The sequence below is a fragment of the Mercenaria mercenaria genome, chromosome 2 (assembly GCF_021730395.1).
Source record: "Mercenaria mercenaria strain notata chromosome 2, MADL_Memer_1, whole genome shotgun sequence".
Lineage (NCBI taxonomy): Eukaryota > Metazoa > Mollusca > Bivalvia > Venerida > Veneridae > Mercenaria > Mercenaria mercenaria.
Genome location: NC_069362.1, coordinates 98,509,934 through 98,534,082, shown reverse-complemented (window position 1 = coordinate 98,534,082; position 24,149 = coordinate 98,509,934). Strand labels below are relative to the sequence as shown.

Here is a 24,149-nt window from a genome sequence, read left to right as displayed (position 1 = left end):
GTGTTTATTTCCACTCCCAAATGGGAAGCTGGCCCCATGTCAGGGCCTGTAGAGCTTAACCTTGCTGGCAGCTTTGCGACCAGTGCAGATCAAGATCAGCCTGCACATCCATGCAGGCTGATTATGGTCTACACTGTTTGCTATTCAGTCAGTAAATTTTCAGTGAACACCCCTTTGAATAATAAATGGTATTGCCCAAATTGTTTAATGGACCAGTCCATTTTTGAGGTTAGCAGGCTAAGGGTTAAAGTAGAAAAACCTGTAAACAACTTCTCATGATGTGCTTGATGGATCTTCATCAAACTTGGTCTGTATCATTCTTATACAGTCCTGCATCAAATTTCTTCAACTGGGGCCACATCACCCCTTTCTGGAGCCACTAGAGCTGAAAACATAAAATGTCTTTAAATGATTTTATATCTTGAACCGCTTGGCATATCTTCATTAAACTTGGTCTGTAACATCCTTGTAAGGTCCTCTCATGGAGACACTTGACCCGTTTTATGTATTTTATGCTAAACACAGGTGATACCATTCATGATTGAGTGTGTCATACATGTGTTCAAAGTCAAATAGTCATGGTCAAATGAGGGTCTTAGGGCCACCATGGCCCTCTTGTCAATTGAACTATTTTGATTTTTTAGCTCCACTATTTGGAGAATAGGGGGGCTATACTACTCGCCCCGGCGTCAGCGTGACCCTTCTTGGTTAAAGTTTTTCGGCAACCTTTGTTTTTCTGTCATATCTTTGTTACTATTGCCTATATCTTACTGTAACGTCACATAAACATTGTCCAGTATACAAACAAAATATGTGTAGGGGCTGAGCCCATTATACCCAAGGTCAAGGTCAGCAAGGCGTTATACTTAGGTTATTTTTAAGGTTAAAGTTTTTCGGCAACCTTTGTTTTTCTGTCATATCTTTGTTACTATATTGCTTATATCTTACTGTAACTTTACATAAATATTGCCAAGCATACAAACAAAGAATGTATAGGGATTTGGCCCATTATACCCAAGGTCAAGGTCACCAAGGTCTTATACTTAGGTTATTCTTAAGGTTAAAGTTTTTCGGCAACCTTTGTTTTTCTGTCATATCTTTGTTACTATTGTTTATATCTTACTGTAACTTCACATAAACATTGTCCAGTATACAAACAAAATATGTGTAGGGGCTGAGCCCATTATACCCAAGGTCAAGGTCACCAAATTGTTATACTTAGGCTATTTTTAAGGTTAAAGTTTTTCGGCAACCTTTGTTTTTCTGTCATATCTTTGTTACTATATTGCTTATATCTTACTGTTACTTTACATAAACATTGTCCAGCATACAAACAAAGAATGTATAGGGACTGGGCCCATTATACCCAAGGTCAAGGTCACCAAGGTCTTATACTTAGGTTATTCTTAAGGTTAAAGTTTTTCAGCAACCTTTGTTTTTCTGTCATATATTTGTTACTATTGCTTATATGTTACTGTAACTTCACATAAACATTGTCCAGTATACAAACAAAATATGTATAGGGACTGGGCCCATTATACCCAAGGTCAAGGTCACCAAGGTCTTATACTTAGGTTATTTTTAAGGTTAAAGTTTTTCGGCAACCTTTGTTTTTCTGTCATATTTTTAGCTCGACTATTCGAAGAATAGTCTAGCTATTCTACTCACCCTGGCGTCGGCGTCGGCGTCGGCGTCGGCGTCACACCTTGGTTAAGTTTTTGCATGCAAGTACATACAGCCATCAATTAAAGGCATATAGCTTTGAAACTTATTTTTTCTTTTTCTAGGTCAATTACCAACCTCTCTGGGTCAAGTCCCATAACTCTGACATGTATTTTGAGCAAATTATGCCCCCTTTTGGACTTAGAAAATTTTGGTTAAAGTTTTACATGCAAGTTACTATCTCCAAAACTAATGCAGATATTGATTTGAAACTTCACATGTGTCTTCGGGGTTATAAAACTAGTTGATAGCAGCAAGTCCCATAACTCTGACCTTCATTTTGGCCAAATTATGCCCCCTTTTGGACTTAGAAAATTCTGGTTAAAGTTTTGCGTGCAAGTACATACAGCTATTTCTAAAAGGCATATAGATTTGAAACTTATTTTTTCTTTTTCTTGATCAATTTCCAACCTCTCTGGGTCAAGTCCCATAACTCTGACATGTATTTTGAGCAAATTATGCCCCCTTTTAGACTTAGAATATTTTGGTTAAAGTTTTACATGCAAGTTATTATCTCCAAAACTAATGCAGATATTGATTTGAAACTTCACATGTGTCTTTGGGGTTATAAAACTAGTTGATAGCAGCAAGTCCCATAACTCTGACCTTCATTTTGGCCAAATTATGCCCCCTTTTGGACTTAGAAAATTCTGGTTAAAGTTTTGCGTGCAAGTACATACAGCTATTTCTAAAAGGCATATAGATTTGAAACATATTTTTTCTTTTTCTAGATCAATTACCAACCTCACTGGGTCAAGTTCCATAACTCTGACATGTTTTCTGAGCAAATTATGCCCCCTTTTAGACTTAGAAAATTTTGGTTAAAGTTTTACATGCAAGTTATTATCTCCAAAACTAATGCAGATATTGATTTGAAACTTCACATGTGTCTTCGGGGTTATAAAGCTAGTTGATAGCAGCAAGTCCCATAACTCTGACCTTCATTTTGGCCAAATTATGCCCCCTTTTGGACTTAGCAAATTCTGGTTAAAGTTTTGCGTGCAAGTACATACAGCTATTACTAAAAGGCGTATAGATTTGAAACTTATTTTTTCTTTTTCTAGATCAATTACTAACCTCACTGGATCAAGTTCCATAACTCTGGCATGTATTTTGGGCAAATTATGCCCCCTTTTGGACTTTGAAAATTCTGGTTAAAGTTTTACATGCGAGTTTCTACTTCCAAAACTAATGCAGATATTGAATTGAAACTTCACATGTGCCTTAGGAGTTATAAAACTAGTTGATAGCAGCAAGTCCCATAACTGATATGCATTTTGGTCAAATTATTCCCCCTTTTGAACTTAAAACTCTTTTGATATTTAACCTTTTTAGGTAATATTTTCCTGCCTCTGGGACAATATTTCGAATAGTCGAGCTTGGCTGTCTTACGGACAGCTCTTGTTGTTACTTTTGCTTATATCATACTGTAAGTTTACATAAACATTGTCCAGCATACAAACAAAGAATGTATAGGGACTGGGCCCATTATACCCAAGGTCAAGGTCACCAAGGAGTTATACTTAGAATTATTTTCATGTTAATTTTTTCGAAAGCTTCGTTTATAGACATATCTTTGGTACTTTAAAAGATAATGACTTGAAATTAAAAGTATTTGTTTATAATCATCTGCATGTGTGGCTACATACCCCATAACTCAAATTGTGTTTTTGACAGAATTATGCCCCTTTTTGTACTTAAACTATTTTGCAATCTTCGCTTTCTGGATACTACTTTAATGCAATATAAGATAAAGACTTGAAACTTAAAATGAATCTTTATCATCATCATCTGCATATGTGGTTACAATCCCCATAACTCTGATTTGTATTTTTTACCGAATTATGCCCCTTTTATACTTTAATTTCGTTTTCTGGACATAAATTTGGTACTATTATTATAAGATAATGACTTGAAACTCAAAATATATCTTTATCATCGTCATCTGCATGTTTTGTAACAATCCTAATAACTCAAATTTGTGTATTTGATGGAATTATGCCCCTTGGTGTATCTTCCTTTTAAAGTAGAGGTCTCTTATTCAGACATATATTCATTTTACTGTCAAATCCCCGAATAGTGGAGTGCGCTGTCTTACGGAGAGCTGTTGTTTCTAAATATTACAGGTTTTGTTGTCATCCTTTCCTTAGTGTCCACATACTAGTTACATAGCTCTAGCTTTTATTTTGTCAAAATTATGAGCTTGCTGTCATTAGACAGCTCTTGTCAATAAACTCTCAAGGCAAAATATATCAGACATGCATTATTATGAGTTTTCATATGTCAGAAGTATGTAAACATGCAAACTGCATGTACGGCTTTTATGTGGATTCTACAACTATTAAATTACAGTGCACCCTCTATATAGCAAAGCAAAGTCCGAATCAATTACTGTGGTTACCTCCCCTGATGCTCCATCCGCAGTCTGATAAGCAGATGACAGTGATAACAACAACATGTTGGACAAAGTTATTAAACAGAATAAAATATGTTAGTTGCACAAATCATATGGGTCTTGTTTGTTTGTTTTGGGTTTAACACCATTTTTCAACACTTAATATAATAATGTAAAGGCGGGCAGTTAACCTGACCAGTGTTCTTGGATTCTGTAACAGTACAAACCTGTTCTCCACAAGTAACTGCCAACTTCCCCGTGGAGGAAGAATGATTTCAGACACATTGTCTTTTCTCAGATCATCAGAGAGGACACTGTACCCCACCAAGGGACCGAACTATCAACCCTGGAAACCGTAGATCTGCGCTTAACTTGAATACACACAAACTTCTGGGAGATTTTCAGTAATTTTTAAAATTTAACAAAATAGTAACACATACACTTTTGACAGATCTTCTCTACATAGTTCACATGTGTTTTAAAAATTTGATAAATACTGTCAAGAATTTGTTTTTACCTAATATTAATAAATGAAAGTATTTTTGCTAAATACTGTTGACACCAGACTAACAGTATGTGTCATTTCTGTCATGTTTGAAAAAAAAGATTGATTATTGAATAGGAAATTTGAAAAAAGCAGAAGTAAAGCCTTGCAGATTACATTTTCTTGTATTGATTCTCTTCATCAGCTACAAAGTCTTTATCTAATTGACTTCTCACAATTTCTTCTCCATAATTGAACTTTCCCAGAATGTTTTGATCTTATTCCACAAATGACCCAACATTGTCAGATTTGATGTAAAACCTATAATTTTCCCAGTGTCATTAAGGATGATGTAGCTCTTTTTGTAGAGACAAATCTTACATCAAAGGCAGGTCTACTTCTTGTTTGATGTATGAATTGGGGCAGGGGTAATGGAGCTTACAGGTACAAATTTAGATTAGTAAGTTAACACTTCTTTTGAGCATTCTTTTAGTGGGGGTATGTTCCCAGAACAGGACCTAGAAGCAAAGAAAAGTGGAGTATTATATATGCTTATGGGGTTTGGGGTCATTGACAGGTTTTTTTTTTTTGAAAAAATACTAGAAAGATTGTAGAGACTTACCCTAAGCCCTCGAGCTTTACACAAGGGAAACAGTCGGTTTATATAGTGCAATTGTTGAGTGAACACCGTTTGTTAATCCTAATCCTGTCCGTGTTATATCAATAACTTATCTATGTTAAATGTTATGCATGATATTATAAGACAGTCATACATCTAACTGTCCTGAAATTGATTTCTTTGATTTTCTCATATTTCTAGATATTTTCCCCATACTTTGATGCATATATAGTGGTTGGGAACCATTTTCCGGACACATTTTCATATTTCGGCTCCATAATTCCCTAAAAAAATATTTGACATAAATGAAGCCCGCACTGCACAAACCAGCGCCTTCCACATCCGATGTAATCAGCATCGCGATGTGACGTAAAATATGGGTTCCATGGGGCCTCAAATGGGGTCGATAAAATAAGTTATTTTTCCCGTCAGGTAAACCAGTATCCGGACAAATATTTTGACGGTGTTTTGTTGTTAATTTGATATCAAAATAAGTAATTAAACTATTTCTACACATTTCTTTATGATTCATCTTTTCAAAATTGAACATGAAACAACCCGACGTTCAATAGCAGCTACGAAAGCAGACTGAGGTTGACTATAAAAAAAACCCGAATTTCGTCGTGTACGAATTCTTGATAATTCCAATAGATATAGAATAAAATTAGTGCAAAAATCAACAGCCCTGCATCTTACGTAACTTTTAGCGTGAAATTAAAAGTAGAACATGTTATCAGCAGACAATCATTATGTAGTTTGATTATTTTTTTTTTATTTTTCCCACTTGATACCTCGGCATGTGTGAACTACTGCGCATGTGTAATGCTATCTTCATGCCCCGTTAAGACAGAAAGTTGTTTTGTAAACGCAGGTGATTTATCATCAAAAACCCAAATATTATACAGCCTTATAAAATAGTGGTTTGTTGTAGACATGAAGAACAAACATCTAAATGATCTAGATGAAACAATTACATGAATAACAACGAAATAAAGCGGATATTACATGTGTACGGAAACTGGTCCTGTCCGGAAAATGGTTCCCAACCAGTATGGGTACTGTAGAGATTGTTCTCTTTCCAGCAGTTTTCAACATATCTTACCTTGTGAAATGCTGTGGGTTTTGACTTTTTCAAAAAAATCATTAGATCTGTTTGTTGACAAATTTCACCACAGAAGATGTCACACATTCCTCAGGGCATTAACTTATTTGATCTTTACATATTGCTAATCCTTGTGGCAATTATGCATGCTTTTTCCCTGCCTAGAGGTAAAAAGTGCATAGTTTGCATGAGGTACCATGTCAATAGCCACTTTAAAGTTTACCATAAAGTCTTAGCAGAGTTGTCTCCATTTTTTCCAAATATTTCACCCGGGATCATTTTTAGCTCATCTGATTTTTTGAAAAAAAATGATGAGTTATTGTCATCACTTGAGCGGTTGTCGGCGTCGGCGTCGGCGTTGCCTGGTTAAGTTTTATGTTTAGGTCAGCTTTTCTCCTAAACTATCAAAGCTATTGCTTTGAAACTTGGAATACTTGTTCACCATCATAAGCTGACCCTGTATAGCAAGAAACATAACTCCATCTTGCTTTTTGCAAGATTTATGGCCCCTTTTGTACTTAGAAAATATCAGATTTCTTGGTTAAGTTTTATGTTTAGGTCAACTTTTCTCCTAAACTATCAAAGCTTTTGCTTTGAAACTTGGAATACTTGTTCACCATCATAAGCAGACCCTGTACATCAAGAAACATAACTCCATCTTGCTTTTTGAAAGAATTATTGCCCCTTTTGGACTTAGAAAATCAGTTTTCTTGGTTAAGTTTTATGTTTAGGTCAACTTTTCTCCTAAACTATCAAAGCTATTCCTTTAAAACTTGGAATACTTGTTCACCATCATAAGCTGACCCTGTACAGCAAGAAACATAACTCCATCCTGCTTTTTGCAAGATTTATGGCCCCTTTTGGACTTAGAAAATATCAGATTTCTTGGTTAAGTTTTATGTTTAGGTCAACTTTTTCTCTCAAACTATCAAAGCTATTGCTTTAAAACTTGCAACTCTTGTTCACCATCATAAGCTGACCCTGTACAGCAAGCAACATAACTCCATCCTGCTTTTTGCAATAATTATTGCCCCTTTTGGACTTAGAAAAATCATTTTCTTGGTTGAATATTATGTTTAAGTCAACTTTTCTCATAAACTATCAAAGCTATTGCTTTAAAACTTGCAACAGTTTTTCACCATCATAAGTGGACACTGTACATCAAGAAACATAACTCTATTCTGCTTTTTGCAAGAGTGATGGCCCTTTTTAGACTTAGAAAATCATGGGTAGGACAATATTTCTATTATACAAAAATAATCAGATGAGCGTCAGCACCCGCAAGGCGGTGCTCTTGTTTCAGCTCAAATAACATTTTTTCAGAAAGTGATATTTAATATTTTTTTCAGTCTACGTACTTTGATGCAGTTAACTACACATATATCTAAAATAGATAGTTCCTACTTGAAGTTTGTATTTTTGTAGTTCCACTGCCTACAGGTTGCTGCATTTTAAGACACCATAATTATATTTTCGCTTATTAGACGCATTCACTTATAAGACTCACTCGACATAGGACATACGGTCTGGGGTTTCTTTTTCTTTTAATTTCCATGTAGTACACGTTTATAAGATGCTCCCCACTCTTACCTCTGAACTGGAAATATGTCTCCTAATAATGGGTCTTATAAGCGAAAATATATGGCAATCGGACAAAAAACCTCAACAAATCTGTTTGAAAAATACAAGTACTAGCCTGGATAGTTTCACTACAGGTATGTGTGGGGGTTCAGGGAGGAAATTTTGATAGTCAACGAAACAAAATTTTGCATTTTAAGCCATATAAAATCAACAGTTCAGATTGAAATGTACTCAAAACTAGTCTGCATGATATTTGAATACTTGGAGTGGGAGTTTGGGAAATATCTCCTCAACACCCTACCACATGTTTTTGAAGAGGATTGAAGCCAAAGTTGAGTTTTAATGAGATTTGAGGGTTCTCCTTGGGAAATTTTGAAATCATATAAGACAGAATTGTGTATTTTAAAGTTAAGACATTTGATTTTCAGTCATAATGAATCTCAGGAAAACAGGGTTAAGAATTATTCATTTAACTATGTTGTATTATTGGAGAACAGCTAGTGATGAGGTGGTGGTCCTTCTCCTAAGAATTTTTGAAATTCTACAAAACAAATTGCACATTTTCAAGCTATTTTACAAAAAAAGCAAACAAAACTGGCTAATTTATGTGTTAAGGTACACACTACCTATGGGCTGAAAATAAACAAATGAGAAACTATTTGCAGGAGTTGCCATTGTCACACTGCCACAATACAGCAAACACAACTCACTTCAGTCTCAAAGTCAGTGTTTCATGTGACACCTTAAAAGTTTATACCACATACAGATGCTAAAATGGACAAAGAAATATTTGTTACAAAAGTGCAACTACACAAAAGATTTGTAATAAATGATTAACCAAGGACTCATCCTGTTTGTATATACAATGGAAAAGGTACTACTCCCACGCGATAATTTAAACGACAGCATATTTATATCATCGTTTGATTGTTATGGTTCTCATGCATTGTTGAACTCAAAAAGATTGTCAATGATAGAAGTTTAAAAATAAAGTGCATACTGTAAATGTTATACAAAAATATTTCTTGTATTGAAACATTTTAATGGAGAAAAATCGTGTTATCGTTAGAGTTATTGTGCGTGATTTATATGTCTTGTTTTGTTTATTTTTGCAAAAAAAGAAATTCTTTTTTTTTTTAAATATATAAAATATTGTACTTTGCTCAAAAACACCAGAGGCAGCGGCCTCATTGTATTTATATGGTCCTCTCTTAAGACATGTATGTATTGATTTCAGTCCTACTGAGTAATTTAGCAATATACATATTTATCATTTTTTGTCAAGCCGGAGATGCTGTCGAGGCAGAAAAAACTACAAGAAAGCCAAACTGAAGTACATTTGAATAATTTCTTCTTTTGTCCCATAACAAATTAAGTTATCCAAATAATTCTCATAGCAAAATTTGATTATTAGTGTAATAATACATTTGTGTGTTACTTTCTAAGATACAAATGCTGAATTTCTGTTGTTTGTTCTCACACTGTTTTTGTTCTCACACTGTCTTTGTGTTTATGTCTGGGTCTGTGTCACACAAGCATGTAAGAATTGTTCTCAAAGTACAAGACACAATGCTTTTAAACTCTGCACAAGTCTTCAGTAACTTCACAGAACAGGTGCTGTAACACTAGCTTATATTTTGTCAAAGTTATGCCTCGGTTTTAAAACTTAAATTTTAGTGAAAGTTTTGTTTGAAAGAAGGTTTCTTAGAAACTACAGGACTGTCAGTGCCTTCAGACTCTTCATAATTTCTAATAAAGTTATCTCAAAAGGCATGTTCAATAACTCTTGCTTACATTTTGCAAATATGACCCTTTTTAATTTGGAAATTTGTTTGAAAGTCTTAGATGTAACCAACTACTGGAACAGCATACTTTACAAATCCACGTTTAATTTACTTTGCAATCATGACATTAACACATGGCCATTTTAATAAAGTTTAAGTATGTCCTTTTCTAATTTAGAAGTTTTGGTAAAAATTATTTCATTTAAACACTCTGGCAAAATAAGATGCAACAGCAAAACTTCACAGGGAATGTTATTTTCACAATTCTGTCTACTTAGAAATCATTTTATATACATGTGCATTTTATTTAATGCATTCACATGTTGCAAGTCTTTTCTGCATTTACCTTATTTAGGGGCACTATCAAGACGTCAAAATAAATTTTGTTGAAGATCATGTCATGGGCCATTTATTCAGGATTTTGTCGACACTATGATTTAGAGCATTTACAACTCGGTTGTACTCAAACAATTTGTTTGTTACTTTATTTTCTGTGTTTGAATAAATAAGGGCAGTTTCCTTTATCCACTTGTGACTTTGAGCCGTTGTTTTTACTTTATTTAAATTCATAGTTTCAATTGTTTACAGTAAACGGCACACTGGGATTATAATACAAGTATTAAAGTCTTAGGGATAATTTCACAACAGCGAAATATCAAGACTTGTTGACTACATTTTCCAGTATTGATTATAAATAAATTCTTCATCAGTGACATTGTCTTTTGCATAATTTCCTGTCTGAAGCTGAACTTTTCCCAGAATGTTTCAATCCTAGACCAAAAGTGTCTCAGTATTGTCAGATTTGAGGCTTAAGTTTGATATAAAACCTATAATTTTTTCCAGCTTGCCACTTATTATTAAGGATTATATACAATGCCGCAACCAGACCTGAAAAATTACCGAGGCAGAATTTATCGGGAAAGATTGTTGCTTACACGGGCTTGAAGGGACAGACTAAATTTTTACAAGTCATCATTAGTTATGATAAGTTATTTTTCATTCTGTATGAAGCATTTAGAATTGTGTCATATGTTAAGGCAAAGGTAAATAATGTCTCACAGTAAAATTTTGAAATTCTACAAGACTAAATTGTGCATCCTAATAGGGCATTTTGAGCTAACATATTCTGGTCAGAAGTACATCCTACTAGCCCTGATAATTGGACTACGTACATGTAGGGCAGAGGTACTCCTCGAGAAATGTTAACTGCAGTCATATAAGACAAAAAGGTGCATTTTAAGCAATTTCTGACAAAACAGGTTGAAATGTATACACATAACTCGACTGCATAATTTGAGTACAATTAGAGATGGGGGTTCCGAATCCAGCCGCAAACTTTTGAAAATATACAAGACAAAATAATGCCTTTTTAGCCATTTCAGACTAAACGTTTAAATTTTGCAACCTTTTTAGCTCATCTGATTTTTTGAAAAAAAATGATGATTATTGTCATCACTTGAGCGTTGTCGGCGTCGGCGTCGGCGTCGGCGTCTGCGTCGCGTTGCTGTTAAGTTTTATGTTTAGGTCAGCTTTTCTCCTAAACTATCAAAGCTATTGCTTTGAAACTTGGAATACTTGTTCACCATCATAAGCTGACCCTGTATAGCAAGAAACATAACTCCATCTTGCTTTTTGCAAGATTTATGGCCCCTTTTGTACTTAGAAAATATCAGATTTCTTGGTTAAGTTTTATGTTTAGGTCAACTTTTCTCCCAAACTGTCAAAGCTATTGCTTTGAAACTTGGAATACTTGTTCACCATCATAAGCTGACCCTGTACAGCAAGAAACATAACTCATCTTGCTTTTTGCAAGATTTATTGCCCCTTTTGGACTTAGAAAATCAGTTTTCTTGGTTAAGTTTTATGTTTAGGTCAGCTTTTATCCTAAACTATCAAAGGTATTGCTTTAAAACTTGCAACACTTGTTCACCATCATAAGTTGACCCTGTACAGCAAGAAACATAACTCCATCCTGCTTTTTGCAAGATTTATGCCCCTTTGGACTTAGAAATATCAGATTTCTTGGTTAAGTTTATGTTTAGGTCAACTTTTTTTCATAAACTATCAAAGCTATTGCTTTGAAACTTGCAACACTTGTTCACCATCATAAGCTGACCCTGTACAGCAAGCAGCGTAACTCCATCCTGATTTTTGCAATAATTATTGCCCCTTTTGGACTTAGAAAATCATTTTCTTGGTTGAGTATTATGTTTAAGTCAACTTTTCTCATAAACTATCAAAGCTATTGCTTTAAAACTTGCAACAGTTTTTCACCATCATAAGTGGACACTGTACATCAAGAAACATAACTCTATCCTGCTTTTTGCAAGAATGATGGCCCTTTTTAGACTTAGAAAATCATGGGTAGGACAATATTTCTATTACACAAAAAAAATCAGATGAGCGTCAGCACCCGCAAGGCGGTGCTCTTGTTTACTTGTATGTTTACAGTACAGTTAGAGATGAGCATTCGGGTCTATAATCTAGACATTTTAAAACTATACATTATATACAGAAAAGGCGGAAATAATAAGGTGAGGGTTCAGGGTCCTCCTCGAGAATTTTTGAGAATATACAAGACAAAATAGTGCATTTTACACCATTTCTGACAAAATATCTCGGCAAATAAGGTTGAAATATACACCCTATTTGCCTGCACAATTGGAGTTTAATAAGAGATGGGCGTTCGGGGTCCACTCCTAGAAATTATAAAATTATACAGATAAAAATGGAGAAATAAAGAGATGAGGGTTCAGGTTCCTCCCTGAGAATTTTTGAAATAATACAAGACAAAATAGTGCATTTAACACCATTTCGGACAAAATATCTTAGCAAATCAGGTTGAAATGTACACCCTGTTTGCCTGCATAATTGGAGTTAATTCTTTCCAAGAAATTTTGAAATTACACAAGACAGAATAGTGCGTTTAACACCATCTCAGACAAAATATCTTAGCAAATCAGGTTGAAATGTACACCCTATTTGCCTGCATAATTGAAGTTAATTATTTCCGAGAAATTTTGAAATTGCACAAAACAAAATACCGTAGTGCATTAAAATAACACCATTTCGGACAAAATTATCTTAACAAATCAGGTTGAAATGTACACCTTATTTGCCTGCATAATTGGAGTTTAAAATTTTTCCAAGAAATTTTGAAATTACACAAGACAAAATAGTGCGTTAAAATAACACCATTCCGGACAAAATATCTGAGCAAATCAGGTTGAAATGTACACCCTTATAATTTGCCTGCATAATTGGAGTTAATTCTTTCCGAGAAATTTTAAAATTACACAAGACAGAATAGTGCGTTTAACACCATTTCAGACAAAATATCTTAGCAAATCAGGTTGAAATGTGCACCTTATTTGCCTGCATAATTGAAGTTAATTCTTTCCGAGAAATTTTGAAATTACACAAGACAACATAGTGCGTTTAACACCATTTCGGATAAAATATCTTAGCAAATCAGGTTGAAATGTACATCCTATTTGCCTGCATCATTGGAGTTAATTCTTTCCGAGAATTGTTGAAATTATACCAGACAAAGTAGTGCATTTTACACAATTTCTGACAAAATATCTGAGTAAATCAGGTTGAAATGTACATCCTATTCGTTTACAAGAGTACAGTTAGAGATTTGGGCTCAAGGTCCAACCCGAGAAATTTTGAAATTACTGAGAAAAGGGGGAAATAATGTGATGGGGGTTCAGGGTCCTCAACGAGAAATATTGAAAATATACAAGACAAAATAATGCATTTTATGCGATTTCTGACAAAATATCTGAGTAAATCAGATTGAAATATACATCCCATTCACCTGCATAATTAAAGTTCCATTAGAGATCGGGGTTAAAAAAATGTGCCTCAAAGTTACTGCACAGCTGATATAGATATTCTGGGAGACAACTTGTTAGATGTGTACTATTGTATTGATTCTTGTCTTCAGATAAGAAATGCACTGATTTATTGTCCATTCAGTCGGAAACAGTTACAGTGAAAAAATATAAGAGTACATGGAGATGCCTCTGTTCGTTTTAAATTGTTTGGTTTCTGGAGATGCCTTTGTTTGTGTCTTTGCTTGGCTTTATGACTTTGATCATGGCTTTGGTTAATCAAAATATACCTTTATTCTGTCTTTGTTTGGTTGCTTAAGATTCCAAAAATTATTCATATGTTTGTCTGATTACTAACAAATATGAAATTAAGACCACAATTTTTAATTAGTGGGTTGTCAATAAGGTTCAAATTCTGTATTCACTGTATATTTTCCGTAAGGATTGACTAAAAACAAAGTAACACAGTAAGTCTACTTTGATAAATCTTCCCCATTCTTGTTGTAGAGAAGTTGTCAGTTACTGGTGCTTGTGGACTGGTCAGTAGAAAATAACCAGTTTAAATGATCACCACATATAAAATGCAATACTCATCAAAACTTACCAATGTTTTTCTTACTTCAGTTCAGAAATTATTTCAGTGAATGCCCAGTGTTTAATATATAGCTTTTATTACAGTTTTACTGTACCCTTTTCGCCTTGTTAATTTCATAGAGGGTACCCATATAACAGTGATTTTAGTGTTTGTTGTATTTGTTCAAGTGCAATAAATTCTGTGCTATATTTTACTTAGGTGGAACTATTTCTCATCTATGTAAGCAAATTTGTGTATTGATAACACTTCACATTTTGTAATTTAAATTAAAAGTACCTTTGATTAACTGTTCTTTTATTGTCCTTGTGAACTTTCTGAAACTTATTATTAAAGTGAACAATGCGATAGAAAAAATTGAGTGAAAAAAAAATAGCACCCAAATTCATGGCACCAGGCATCTCAGAAATACAAGATATATTAATGTTAAGGTTTTCTGTACCTAACAGTTGATTGTGAACACTAAATACACTGTTATAAAAATCACTAGAATTTTATACAGAAGCTTTTAAAATCGTCTGAACCGCCAATTGTTTTGTAAATTTAAGACTTCTACCCCTTTACATCTCCATTCCCCTCTTCACAAAACTGATTGTTGGGTGTGTGGGATATTAATGTTCTGTCATCATACTTTCTCACACTATTTAATACTGTAAAACTCACACTGTTTAATATTGTAAAACTCACACTGTTTAATACTGTAAAACTCGCACTGTTTATACTGTAAAACTCGCTCTGTTTAATACTGTAAAACTCGCACTGTTTAGTACTGTAAAACTCGCACTATTTAGTACTGTAAAACACGCACTGTTTAATACTGTAAAACTCACGATGTTTAGTACTGTAAAGCTCACACTGTTTAGTACTGTAAAGCTCGCACTGTTTAATACTGTAAAACTCACACTGTTTAGTACTGTAAAACTCACACTGTTTAGTACTGTAAAACTCACACTGTTTTATACTGTAAAATCAAAATGGATATATTTTGGTTTTCTATTTTCAGTATCGTATAGGACAGTTGTTTATGATAGCCAAACACAGTCATGAGCAAAGTCAGAAAGGTGAAGGTGTTGAGGTTGTGACAAATGAACCATGTGAGCATCCGGAATATGGGAAGGGCCAGTTTACAGAGAAAAGAATACATTTATCAAGGTTTGTATACAGCAAGTAGCTGCAAAACATGCTAGATTTTCAAATAAGTTTCTGTGAATCACTTCCAGTTTTGTCTGGTAGATTTAATTGTTTGCTACACATAAGTCTACATGTTTTAAACTTCAGATGTTGGTTTTACAAGAACATAATTAATGTGTTTGGCTGAATTGTTGGAACATGTTAATGTTTAAATTTTGACACATCAAAACGCTTATTGAAATAAAGAATAAAATCCTACATTTACACTTGCTCATACACGTATGATATCACAACCTCCCATATTGTACATTTTCAGCAAATTACCAGGTTGGATCCGATCCTTGATACCAGCCATATTTTACATCACAGAAAAGGCTTGGAATTATTATCCTCACACCATTACAGGTAAGCTCATAAGTATGGCATTAGGGCAGATGTATAAAAACACATTAAAGCTCCTAATTAAGGTATATTCTTCTGCATGACCTAACTTTAGTGGAATTAAGTCTAATGAGGTTAAATCTTTGGCTAAGCCATAAATTTTTCCAATAAAAGTAGTATTTATCTGAGTTTTTCGAAAAAGTCAGTCTAATTATGTCTACCATTCCTCGCCTCCCTACCTCCTCTACCACTTCAACAATCCCTACTTTCCCTGCCCCCATTCTGGGCAAAAAAAATTTCAGTTTGATCATCTGTCCATCACAAACTCGTGCCCTCTGTTTGTATCTTTTCAAAGAACTTGGCAAAGATGTTAATTTGCTCTAATTAGACATGGTGCAGAACATAACATTATGTCAACCGTATTCAAGATCAAGGTCATATGGTGAAAACCAAGATCAGATAGGGCTAATATTTTTTCTACTTCATATATTTTTATTTCTTTTATCAATTTTTTACTTTGAATAAAATGTTGTCAGCAGTGAGACCATGCACAGACAGTGACTTTCAGTCTTGTTGTCAAGTTTACACATATCTTAGAGCCATTTCTAATCCTTTTGAAAATGTTTATGCAATATGCTTTCCTGCTGCAAATGCTTATGCAACACACCTTTGTTTTGGAGAAAAATACTTTCATAAAATTTCTGCAAATCTTTGTTATTCAAAGAATAGTTTAGCTATTCCACCCACCCTGGCGCCGGTGTCGGCGTTACACCTTGGTTAAAATTTTGCATGCAAGTGCATATGGCTATCATTTAAAGGCATATAGCTTTGAAAATGGCTATCAATTAAAGGCATATAGCTTTGAAAACTTATTTTTTCTTTTTCTAGGTCAATTAACAACCTCACTAGGTCAAGTCCCATAACTCTGACATGTATTTTGGCCAAATTGTGTCCCCTTTTGGACTTAGAAAATCCTGGTTTAAGTTTTACATGCAAGTCACTATCTCCAAAACTAATGCAGGTATTGAATTGAAACTTCACAGGTGTCTTTTGGGTTATAAATCTAAGTGATAGCATCAAGTCCCATAACTCTTTCTTGCACTTTGGCCAAATTATGCCACTTTTGGACTTAGAAAATCCTGGTTAAAGTTTTGCTTGCAAGTACATATAGCTATTACTCTAAGGCATATAGCTTTGAGACTTATTGATTCTTTTTCTAGGTCAATTTCAAACCTCACTAGGTCAAGTCCCATAATTCTGACTTATATTTTGGTCAAATTATGCTCCCTTTTGGACTAAGAAAATCCTGGTTAGAATTTTGTGTGCACGTTACTCTCTCAAAAACTAATGAAACTTCACATGTGTCTTACAAAATCCTGGTTAAAGTTTTGCTTGCAAGTTACTATCTCCTAAACTAATGCAGATATTGGATTGAAACTCTATAGATATTTTAGCCTTTAGGATAATATTCCTGCTTCTGGGACAACAATTCGTATTGTCGAGCATTGGCTGTGTTTGTCAAATTACAATTTCATTTAAACAGTTTGTAAAATGACACATGATACAGTGTATAGTGTTTTGCTATATTTTGTGTATGTATAGACAAGTCTGCACTATCTGATGCAGTCTAGAATGAGAAATACATCACAATGTATCAACTTTAACATTTAGATTTTCAACAAAACTTGTTATTTGCATTATGTTGAAATTGCAAGTCCTCACTGCATGCTTGTTGTAATAGATTGGTTGCGGTATAAAGCCATAAAGTATTAAGAAAAAAATTATGTTGCCTGGTATTACAATATTTCAATAGATGAAAATGTTCATATATCACAATTACAACTTTTAATGTTTTGTATATGTTTTTCTTCTTTGCATGTGCTGTTTTCCCCACTCTGCAGAATATACTGTAAGTATATATTGTATTTTCTTAAGGTAGTGCACGCATATTAAATGACAGTTGATAATTTCTGTTTGCTTACATATTCTTCTATGGCAATTGATGTCCTTCAATCAGACAATAATGTAGCTAGTTAATATGAACAGCTGGCTTTCCATTAATACTGGAGAAAACCCAAACTTCTGTGGAGAAGACACAATCTGCAAGAAGTTTTCAATTTCCATTACAGGGCCACTACCTTAATCATACTTTTATGTCTCCAAAGGGAGGCAATAGTAATGTAACTATCTGTTTGCTTGTTAAGTTCATTCGTTATCTTAGTTTTTTTCCATCCATTTATAACACTTTGTGTCACAGCTGTATCTTTTGAAAATTCAAGGGATCCAAATGAAACTTTATAGAATTTTAGTGTGCAGCATTACAAGAAGTTTGTCAAGCACAAGAGTGAGGTCACAGACAAGAGCACTCCACGCTGGTCTTTTTCCAGTGGCATCTCTTTTTCTTCTGTGTATTAATTTTGCATACTAGTACCTGTACTGTATCTTTTGAAATTTCTCATATGAACAGCATGTTCAAACCTTTATTCTAGGAATATGGTTATATAACTTCAGATTTGAAGCAGCACAGTTTTTCATTAAGATACTTACGCATGTTTGGAAACTTTGGACCCATATTTTTTGACAATGTAGAATTTGATTTCACTTTAGGCTGATTATTCAAGGCTTCAGTATACAGGGGCTGATCCAGGATATTTAGTTCATGGGTGTGTGGGGGTTGGGCATGCCCGCTTGAAAACATTTTTGCTAGTATACCTCAAATGGTTCAATCTGGCAAATAGTCCACAAAGTTTGGGCATGAATATTTGACATCAGGTCATGTTTGAATTTGTAGATTTTCAAAAAAAAAAAAAGTAAATAAACAGTTGAACAAAGTTGACAGCTTTTTAATTTGACTGTCATCCAGTCAGACGACTTCAGCAATAGTTATAAATACTACTGATATAAAGTTTTGCTAGGGAAGTAAGCCAAATATTTTGACAAAATTACCTATATATTATGTTTCAATTTTAATCTGTCAAAAATGTTCACTCTTCGGATTTTAGGCTTAAATCCACACTTGGGATATACTGAGACACTTCAGCAAATAAAAAAGATAAAGTGGTTCGCTTGACTTTTGCTAATCAAGTTTTTCTGTAAGTTGGCTGTGATAGGAAAATCACCTTTTTTGTGGCATATAGAAACAAGAGCACCGCCTGGTGGGTGCAGACACTCATCTGATTTTTTTGTCTCTGTATAAAAGAAGTATTGTCCTATTCGTTTGTTTTTATGATATTTTCTAAGTACAAAAGGGGCCGTAATTCTTGCAAAAAGCAGGATGGAGTTATTTTTCTTGCTGTACAGAGTCAGCTTTTGATGATGAATAACTGCTCCAAATTTTAAAGCAATAGCTTTGATAATTTAGGAGAAAAGCTGACCTAAACACAAAATTTAGCCAAGAAAATAATTTAATCTGATTTTCTAAGTCCAAAAGATGCAATAATTCTTGCAAAAAGCAATGTAGAGTTATGGTACTTGCTGTGCAGAGTCAGCTTTTAATGTTGAATAACTGCTCCAAGTTTTAAAGCAATAGCTTTGACTGGTCAGTCAGGGGTGTAACTGTTATAAGTTATGTAACCTATTTCAGTTATTTTTTCAATCATTTTATAACCTGTATAAGTTATAAAATATTAGTTAACTCAGGTAAGTTATTCAAAAAAAGTCTTTTTGCTGTTCTCACAAAGTGACCTATACAGTGAAATAAGTAGCAATCTGTGGTTAATCAAATTCTCGTTTAGTCTGATCATGACCTGATAAGCATAATGGGATGCTAAGAGTTTTATTATAAGCTTTAAACCTTTTGTGTAAATCTTTATCAGCCTCTGCATAGCTGGAAAGATAAGAGTTCAAGGATTCAGGAAATAATTGCATTGGTCACATTCAAAATGAAGAATTGGCACAGGAGGGCTTTGTAATATTTTATGATAACTGAAACAAGTTATGAAAATATAAGCAATAACTCAAATAGGTTATAAACTGCCATAACTTGAAACAGTTACACCCCTGACTGCTGGTTAAGGAGAAAAGTTGACCTAAACGCAAAACTTAACCAAGAAATCTGATATTTTCCATGTCCAAAAGGGGCCGTAATTCTTGCAAAAAGCAGGAATGTTTCTTGCTGTACAGAGTCAGCTGTTGATGGTGAACAAGTGTTGCAAGTTTTAAAGCAATAGCTTTGACAGTTTAGGAGAAAAGCTGACCTAAACATAAAAAAAAAAAAAGACCCTGCTGGAAATGTAACCCAGCTGTAAATCGGTAGGTAAAGTTTTTCATTTATTTCTAATAAAACGAAGCCAATTCTTGCAAATCAAAAAACCCCGCTGGAAATGTAACCCAGCTGTAAATCGGTAGGTAAAGTTTTTCATTTATTTCTAATAAAACGAAGCCAATTCTTGCAAATCAACTTGACAGTTTTGTTAAGGAATGAACATGGCTTACATTTGCAATTTCTGGGCCAAAAACGATCGTTATGTTTTTAGATATTCGCTAATAATTTCTTCAGTTTGAAAAATGTTTTGTTTTTTTCGACCATGTCTATTAAACGGCTAATATATTTTTTCAGGAATAACGTAGAACCCGGAAACTTCACACAGGTGTTCCGAAAGGACACATCCGATAAACCAGATGATAAAAGTTTTCAAAGGTTATTCATAGACTAAACAATTTGTGCAAAACTTTGATTTTTGCTCGATTTTTCAAACTGAAGAAATTGTTAGCGAATATCTAAAAACATAACAATTGTTTTTTGCCCAGAAATTGTAAATATAAGCCATGTTTATTCCTTGACAAAACTGTCAAGTTGATTTGCAAGAACTGACTTCGTTTCAATAAAAATAAATGAAAAACTTCACCTACCGATTTACAGCTGGGTTACATTTCCAGCAGGGTTTTTTGTCCAGCGGGCGTCAGGATAGCCAGTTATCCAGTGTGACCAAGATTGTTCAAATTATCCTCCTAGGGTCAAATATGGCCCCGCCCCGGGGGTCCGAATTTTTACATAGACTGATATAGGAAAAAAAAAGTTTAAAAATATTTTTATCTGAAACCAGAAGACATAGGCCTTTGATATTTGGTTTTTAGCATTGTCTTATGGTCCTCAACCAAAATTGTTCAAATTTTACCCGTGGGGTGAAAATAGGCCCTGCCCTGGGTGTCCCAAATTTTATATAGACTTGTATAGGAAAAAACTTTTAAAAATCTTCTTGTATGAAACCACAAAACCTAGGCTTTTGATATTTGGTATGATGCATTGCCTAGTAGTCCTCTATCAAAATTGTTCAAATTATGCCCCTGGGGTTAAAAGAGGCCCCGCCCTGGGGTCACTTAGTTATTATATGAGTTATATAGGAAAAAATGCTTAAAAAACTATCTGATCCTATTTCCAAGACTGTTTAGTTATAATTACCTGATGACCCCAAGTAATATGATGTCACTTGACTGTGACCTTGACCTGCTGACCTACTTTCTTGTTTTTAGCTCACCTGAGCACAAAGTGCTCAAAGGTGAGCTTTTGTGATCGCCCTGTGTCCGTCGTCCGTCGTCGTCAACAATTTGACTGTTAACACTCTTAGAGGTCACAATTTTGGCCCAATCTTAATGAAACTTGGTCAGAATGTTACACTCAATTAAATCTTGGATGAGTTCGATATTGGGTCATCTGGGGTCAAAAACTAGGTCACCAGGTCAAATCAAAGGAAAAGCTTGGTAACACTCTAGAGGTCACAATTTTGGCCCATTCTTAATGAAACTTGGTCAGAATATTACCCTCAATAAAATCTTGGACAAATTTGATATTGGGTCATCTGAGGTCAAAAACTAGGTCACCAGGTCAAATCAGAAAAAGCTTGTTAACACTCTAGAGGTCACAATTTTGGCCCAATTTTAATGAAACTTGGTCAGAATGTTACCCTCAATAAAATCTTGGACGAATTCAATATTGGATCATCTGAGGTCAGAAACTAGGTCACCAGGTCAAATCAAAGAAAAAGCTTGTTAACACGCTAGAGGTCAAAATTTTGGCCCAATTTTAATGAAACTTGGTCAGAATGTTACCCTTAATAAAATCTTGGATGAGTTCGATATTGGGTCATCTGGGGTCAAAAACTAGGTCAGCAGGTCAAATCAAAGGAAAAATTTGTTAACACTGTAGAGGCCACATTTAAGACTGTATCTTCATGAAACCTGGTCAGAATGTTAATCTTGATGATCTCAAGGTCCAATTTGAATCTGGGTCATGTAGGGTCAAAAACTAGGTCACCAGGTCAAATAAAAGGAAAAGCTAGTTAACACTGTAGAGGCCACATGTATGACCTTATCTTAATGAAACTAAGTCAGAATGTTAATCTTGATGATCTATAGTTCGTGTTAAAATCTGGGTCAGGTGGGTTAAAAAACTAGGTCACTAGGTCAAATCAAAGGAAAAGCTTGTTAACACTCTATAGGCCACATTTATGACTATATCTTCATGAAACTTAGTCAGAATGTTAATCTTTATGATCTTTAGGTCAGGTGCGAATCTGGGTCATGCGGGGTCAACAATCTAGGTCACCGGGTCAGATCAAAGGAAAAGCTTGTTTACAGTCTAGAGGCTACATTTATGACTGTATCTTCATGAAACTTAGTCAGAATGTTAATCTTGATGATCTCAAGTTCAAGTTCGAATCTGGGTCATGTGGGGGAAAAAAACTAGGTCACCAGGTCAATCAAAGGAAAAGCTAGTTAACACTTTAGAGGCCACATTTATGACCATATCTTAATGAAACTTGGTCAGAATGTTAATCTTGATGATCTCAAGGTCCAGTTTGAATCTGGGTCATGTAGGATCAAAAAGTAGGTCACCAGGTCAAATCAAAGGAAAAGCTAGTTAACACTGTGGAGGCCACATGTATGACCTTATCTTAATGAAACTAAGTCAGAATGTTAACCTTGATGATCTATAGTTCATGTTTAAATCTAGGTCAGGTGGGGTAAAAAACTAGGTCACTAGGTTAGATCAAAGGAAAAGCTTGTTAACACTCTAGAGGCCACATTTATGACTGTATCTTCATGAAACTTGGTCAGAATGTTAATCTTGGTGATCTTTAGGTCAAGTTTGAATCTGGGTCATGCATGATCAAAATCTAGGTCACCGGGTCAAATCAAAGGAAAAGCTTGTTAACAGTCTTGAGGCCAAATTTATGACTGTATCTTCATGAAACTTAGTCAGAATGTTATCTTGATGATCTTTAGGTCAAGTTCGAATCTGGGTCATGTGGGGTAAAAAACTAGGTCATGGGGTCAAATCAAAAGCTAGTTAACACTTTAGAGGCCACATTTATGACCATATCTTAGTAAAACTTGGTCAGAATGTTAATCTTGATGATCTTTAGGTCAGGTGAGCGATACAGGGCCTTCATGGCCCTCTTGTTTAAGGTACAGCCTTGAAATTTGGATGACTTACACAGTTTTGCACACCGATCGTAAAACTGAATTTCATTGACCATGAATGCGACCTACTGACTTTCTTAATATTTTAGCATCAGTTTGACATTTGAAACATGTAGCTCATATAACTCAGGTGAGCGATCCAGGGTCATCATGACCCTCTTGTTATATTATTATTACACCAGATATATACAATGTAATATATTTAATTTATGTATACTGCATACTTCTAACTTTCAGTTGCAGTTTTCATCTTGTATGTTTTCAGTGTTCATTCATTCCAAGATTTGTCATCAATATATCAACAAAATACGAAAATAATAATGGGTCCACAGAAAATGTAAGTAAATACAGGATATTTTATGTTCATTCTGAGTTTGAAATATCATACACTGAGAGAACACAAAAGCAATATTTTCACAAGTGGGGAAGCCATGTGTGAATATGTAAGATCTTGTGTTCACAAGTGAAAGATATTTAAACATATTTATTATACCTCTATAAACTGACCTGTCTCGTGTATTCAGACTAAAAGCCCTACTGAGACATTGTTTGTTTGGTAGAAGTTTAATTAGTCGCCACCAGTAACCCATATGGGCGACTCGTCCATTCTGAGACATACAGTAACAGATCCCTTTTATAACATGGATTGGATCGAAAGTCCATAACTTAAGGGCAAGTACTGATCAGAAATATGGTAGTTTATTATAGTTTTTAGCTCGACTATTCGAAGAATAGTCTAGCTATTCTACTCACCCTGGCGTCGGCGTCGGCGTCGGCGTCACACCTTGGTTAAGTTTTTGCATGCAAGTACATACAGCCATCAATTAAAGGCATATAGCTTTGAAACTTATTTTTTCTTTTTCTAGGTCAATTACCAACCTCTCTGGGTCAAGTCCCATAACTCTGACATGTATTTTGAGCAAATTATGCCCCCTTTTGGACTTAGAAAATTTTGGTTAAAGTTTTACATGCAAGTTACTATCTCCAAAACTAATGCAGATATTGTTTTGAAACTTCATATGTGTCTTCGGGGTTATAAAACTAGTTGATAGCAGCAAGTCCCATAACTCTGACTTTCATTTTGGCCAAATTATGCC

The 24,149-nt window shown here is 34.6% G+C and overlaps 1 protein-coding gene across 1 annotated transcript in view; it reads left to right on the top strand.

Annotated features, from left to right (window-relative positions):
- The window catches only part of LOC123564683 (cytoplasmic phosphatidylinositol transfer protein 1-like), a 58,860-nt gene that overhangs the window by 5,811 nt on the left and 28,900 nt on the right, over positions 1-24,149 (top strand). The window contains exons 2-5 of the mRNA XM_045358427.2: positions 15,122-15,270; positions 15,566-15,654; positions 17,532-17,539; positions 23,318-23,389. Coding sequence (XP_045214362.1) covers positions 15,122-15,270; positions 15,566-15,654; positions 17,532-17,539; positions 23,318-23,389 — 318 coding nt within the window. The remainder of the gene's footprint in view (positions 1-15,121; positions 15,271-15,565; positions 15,655-17,531; positions 17,540-23,317; positions 23,390-24,149) is intronic.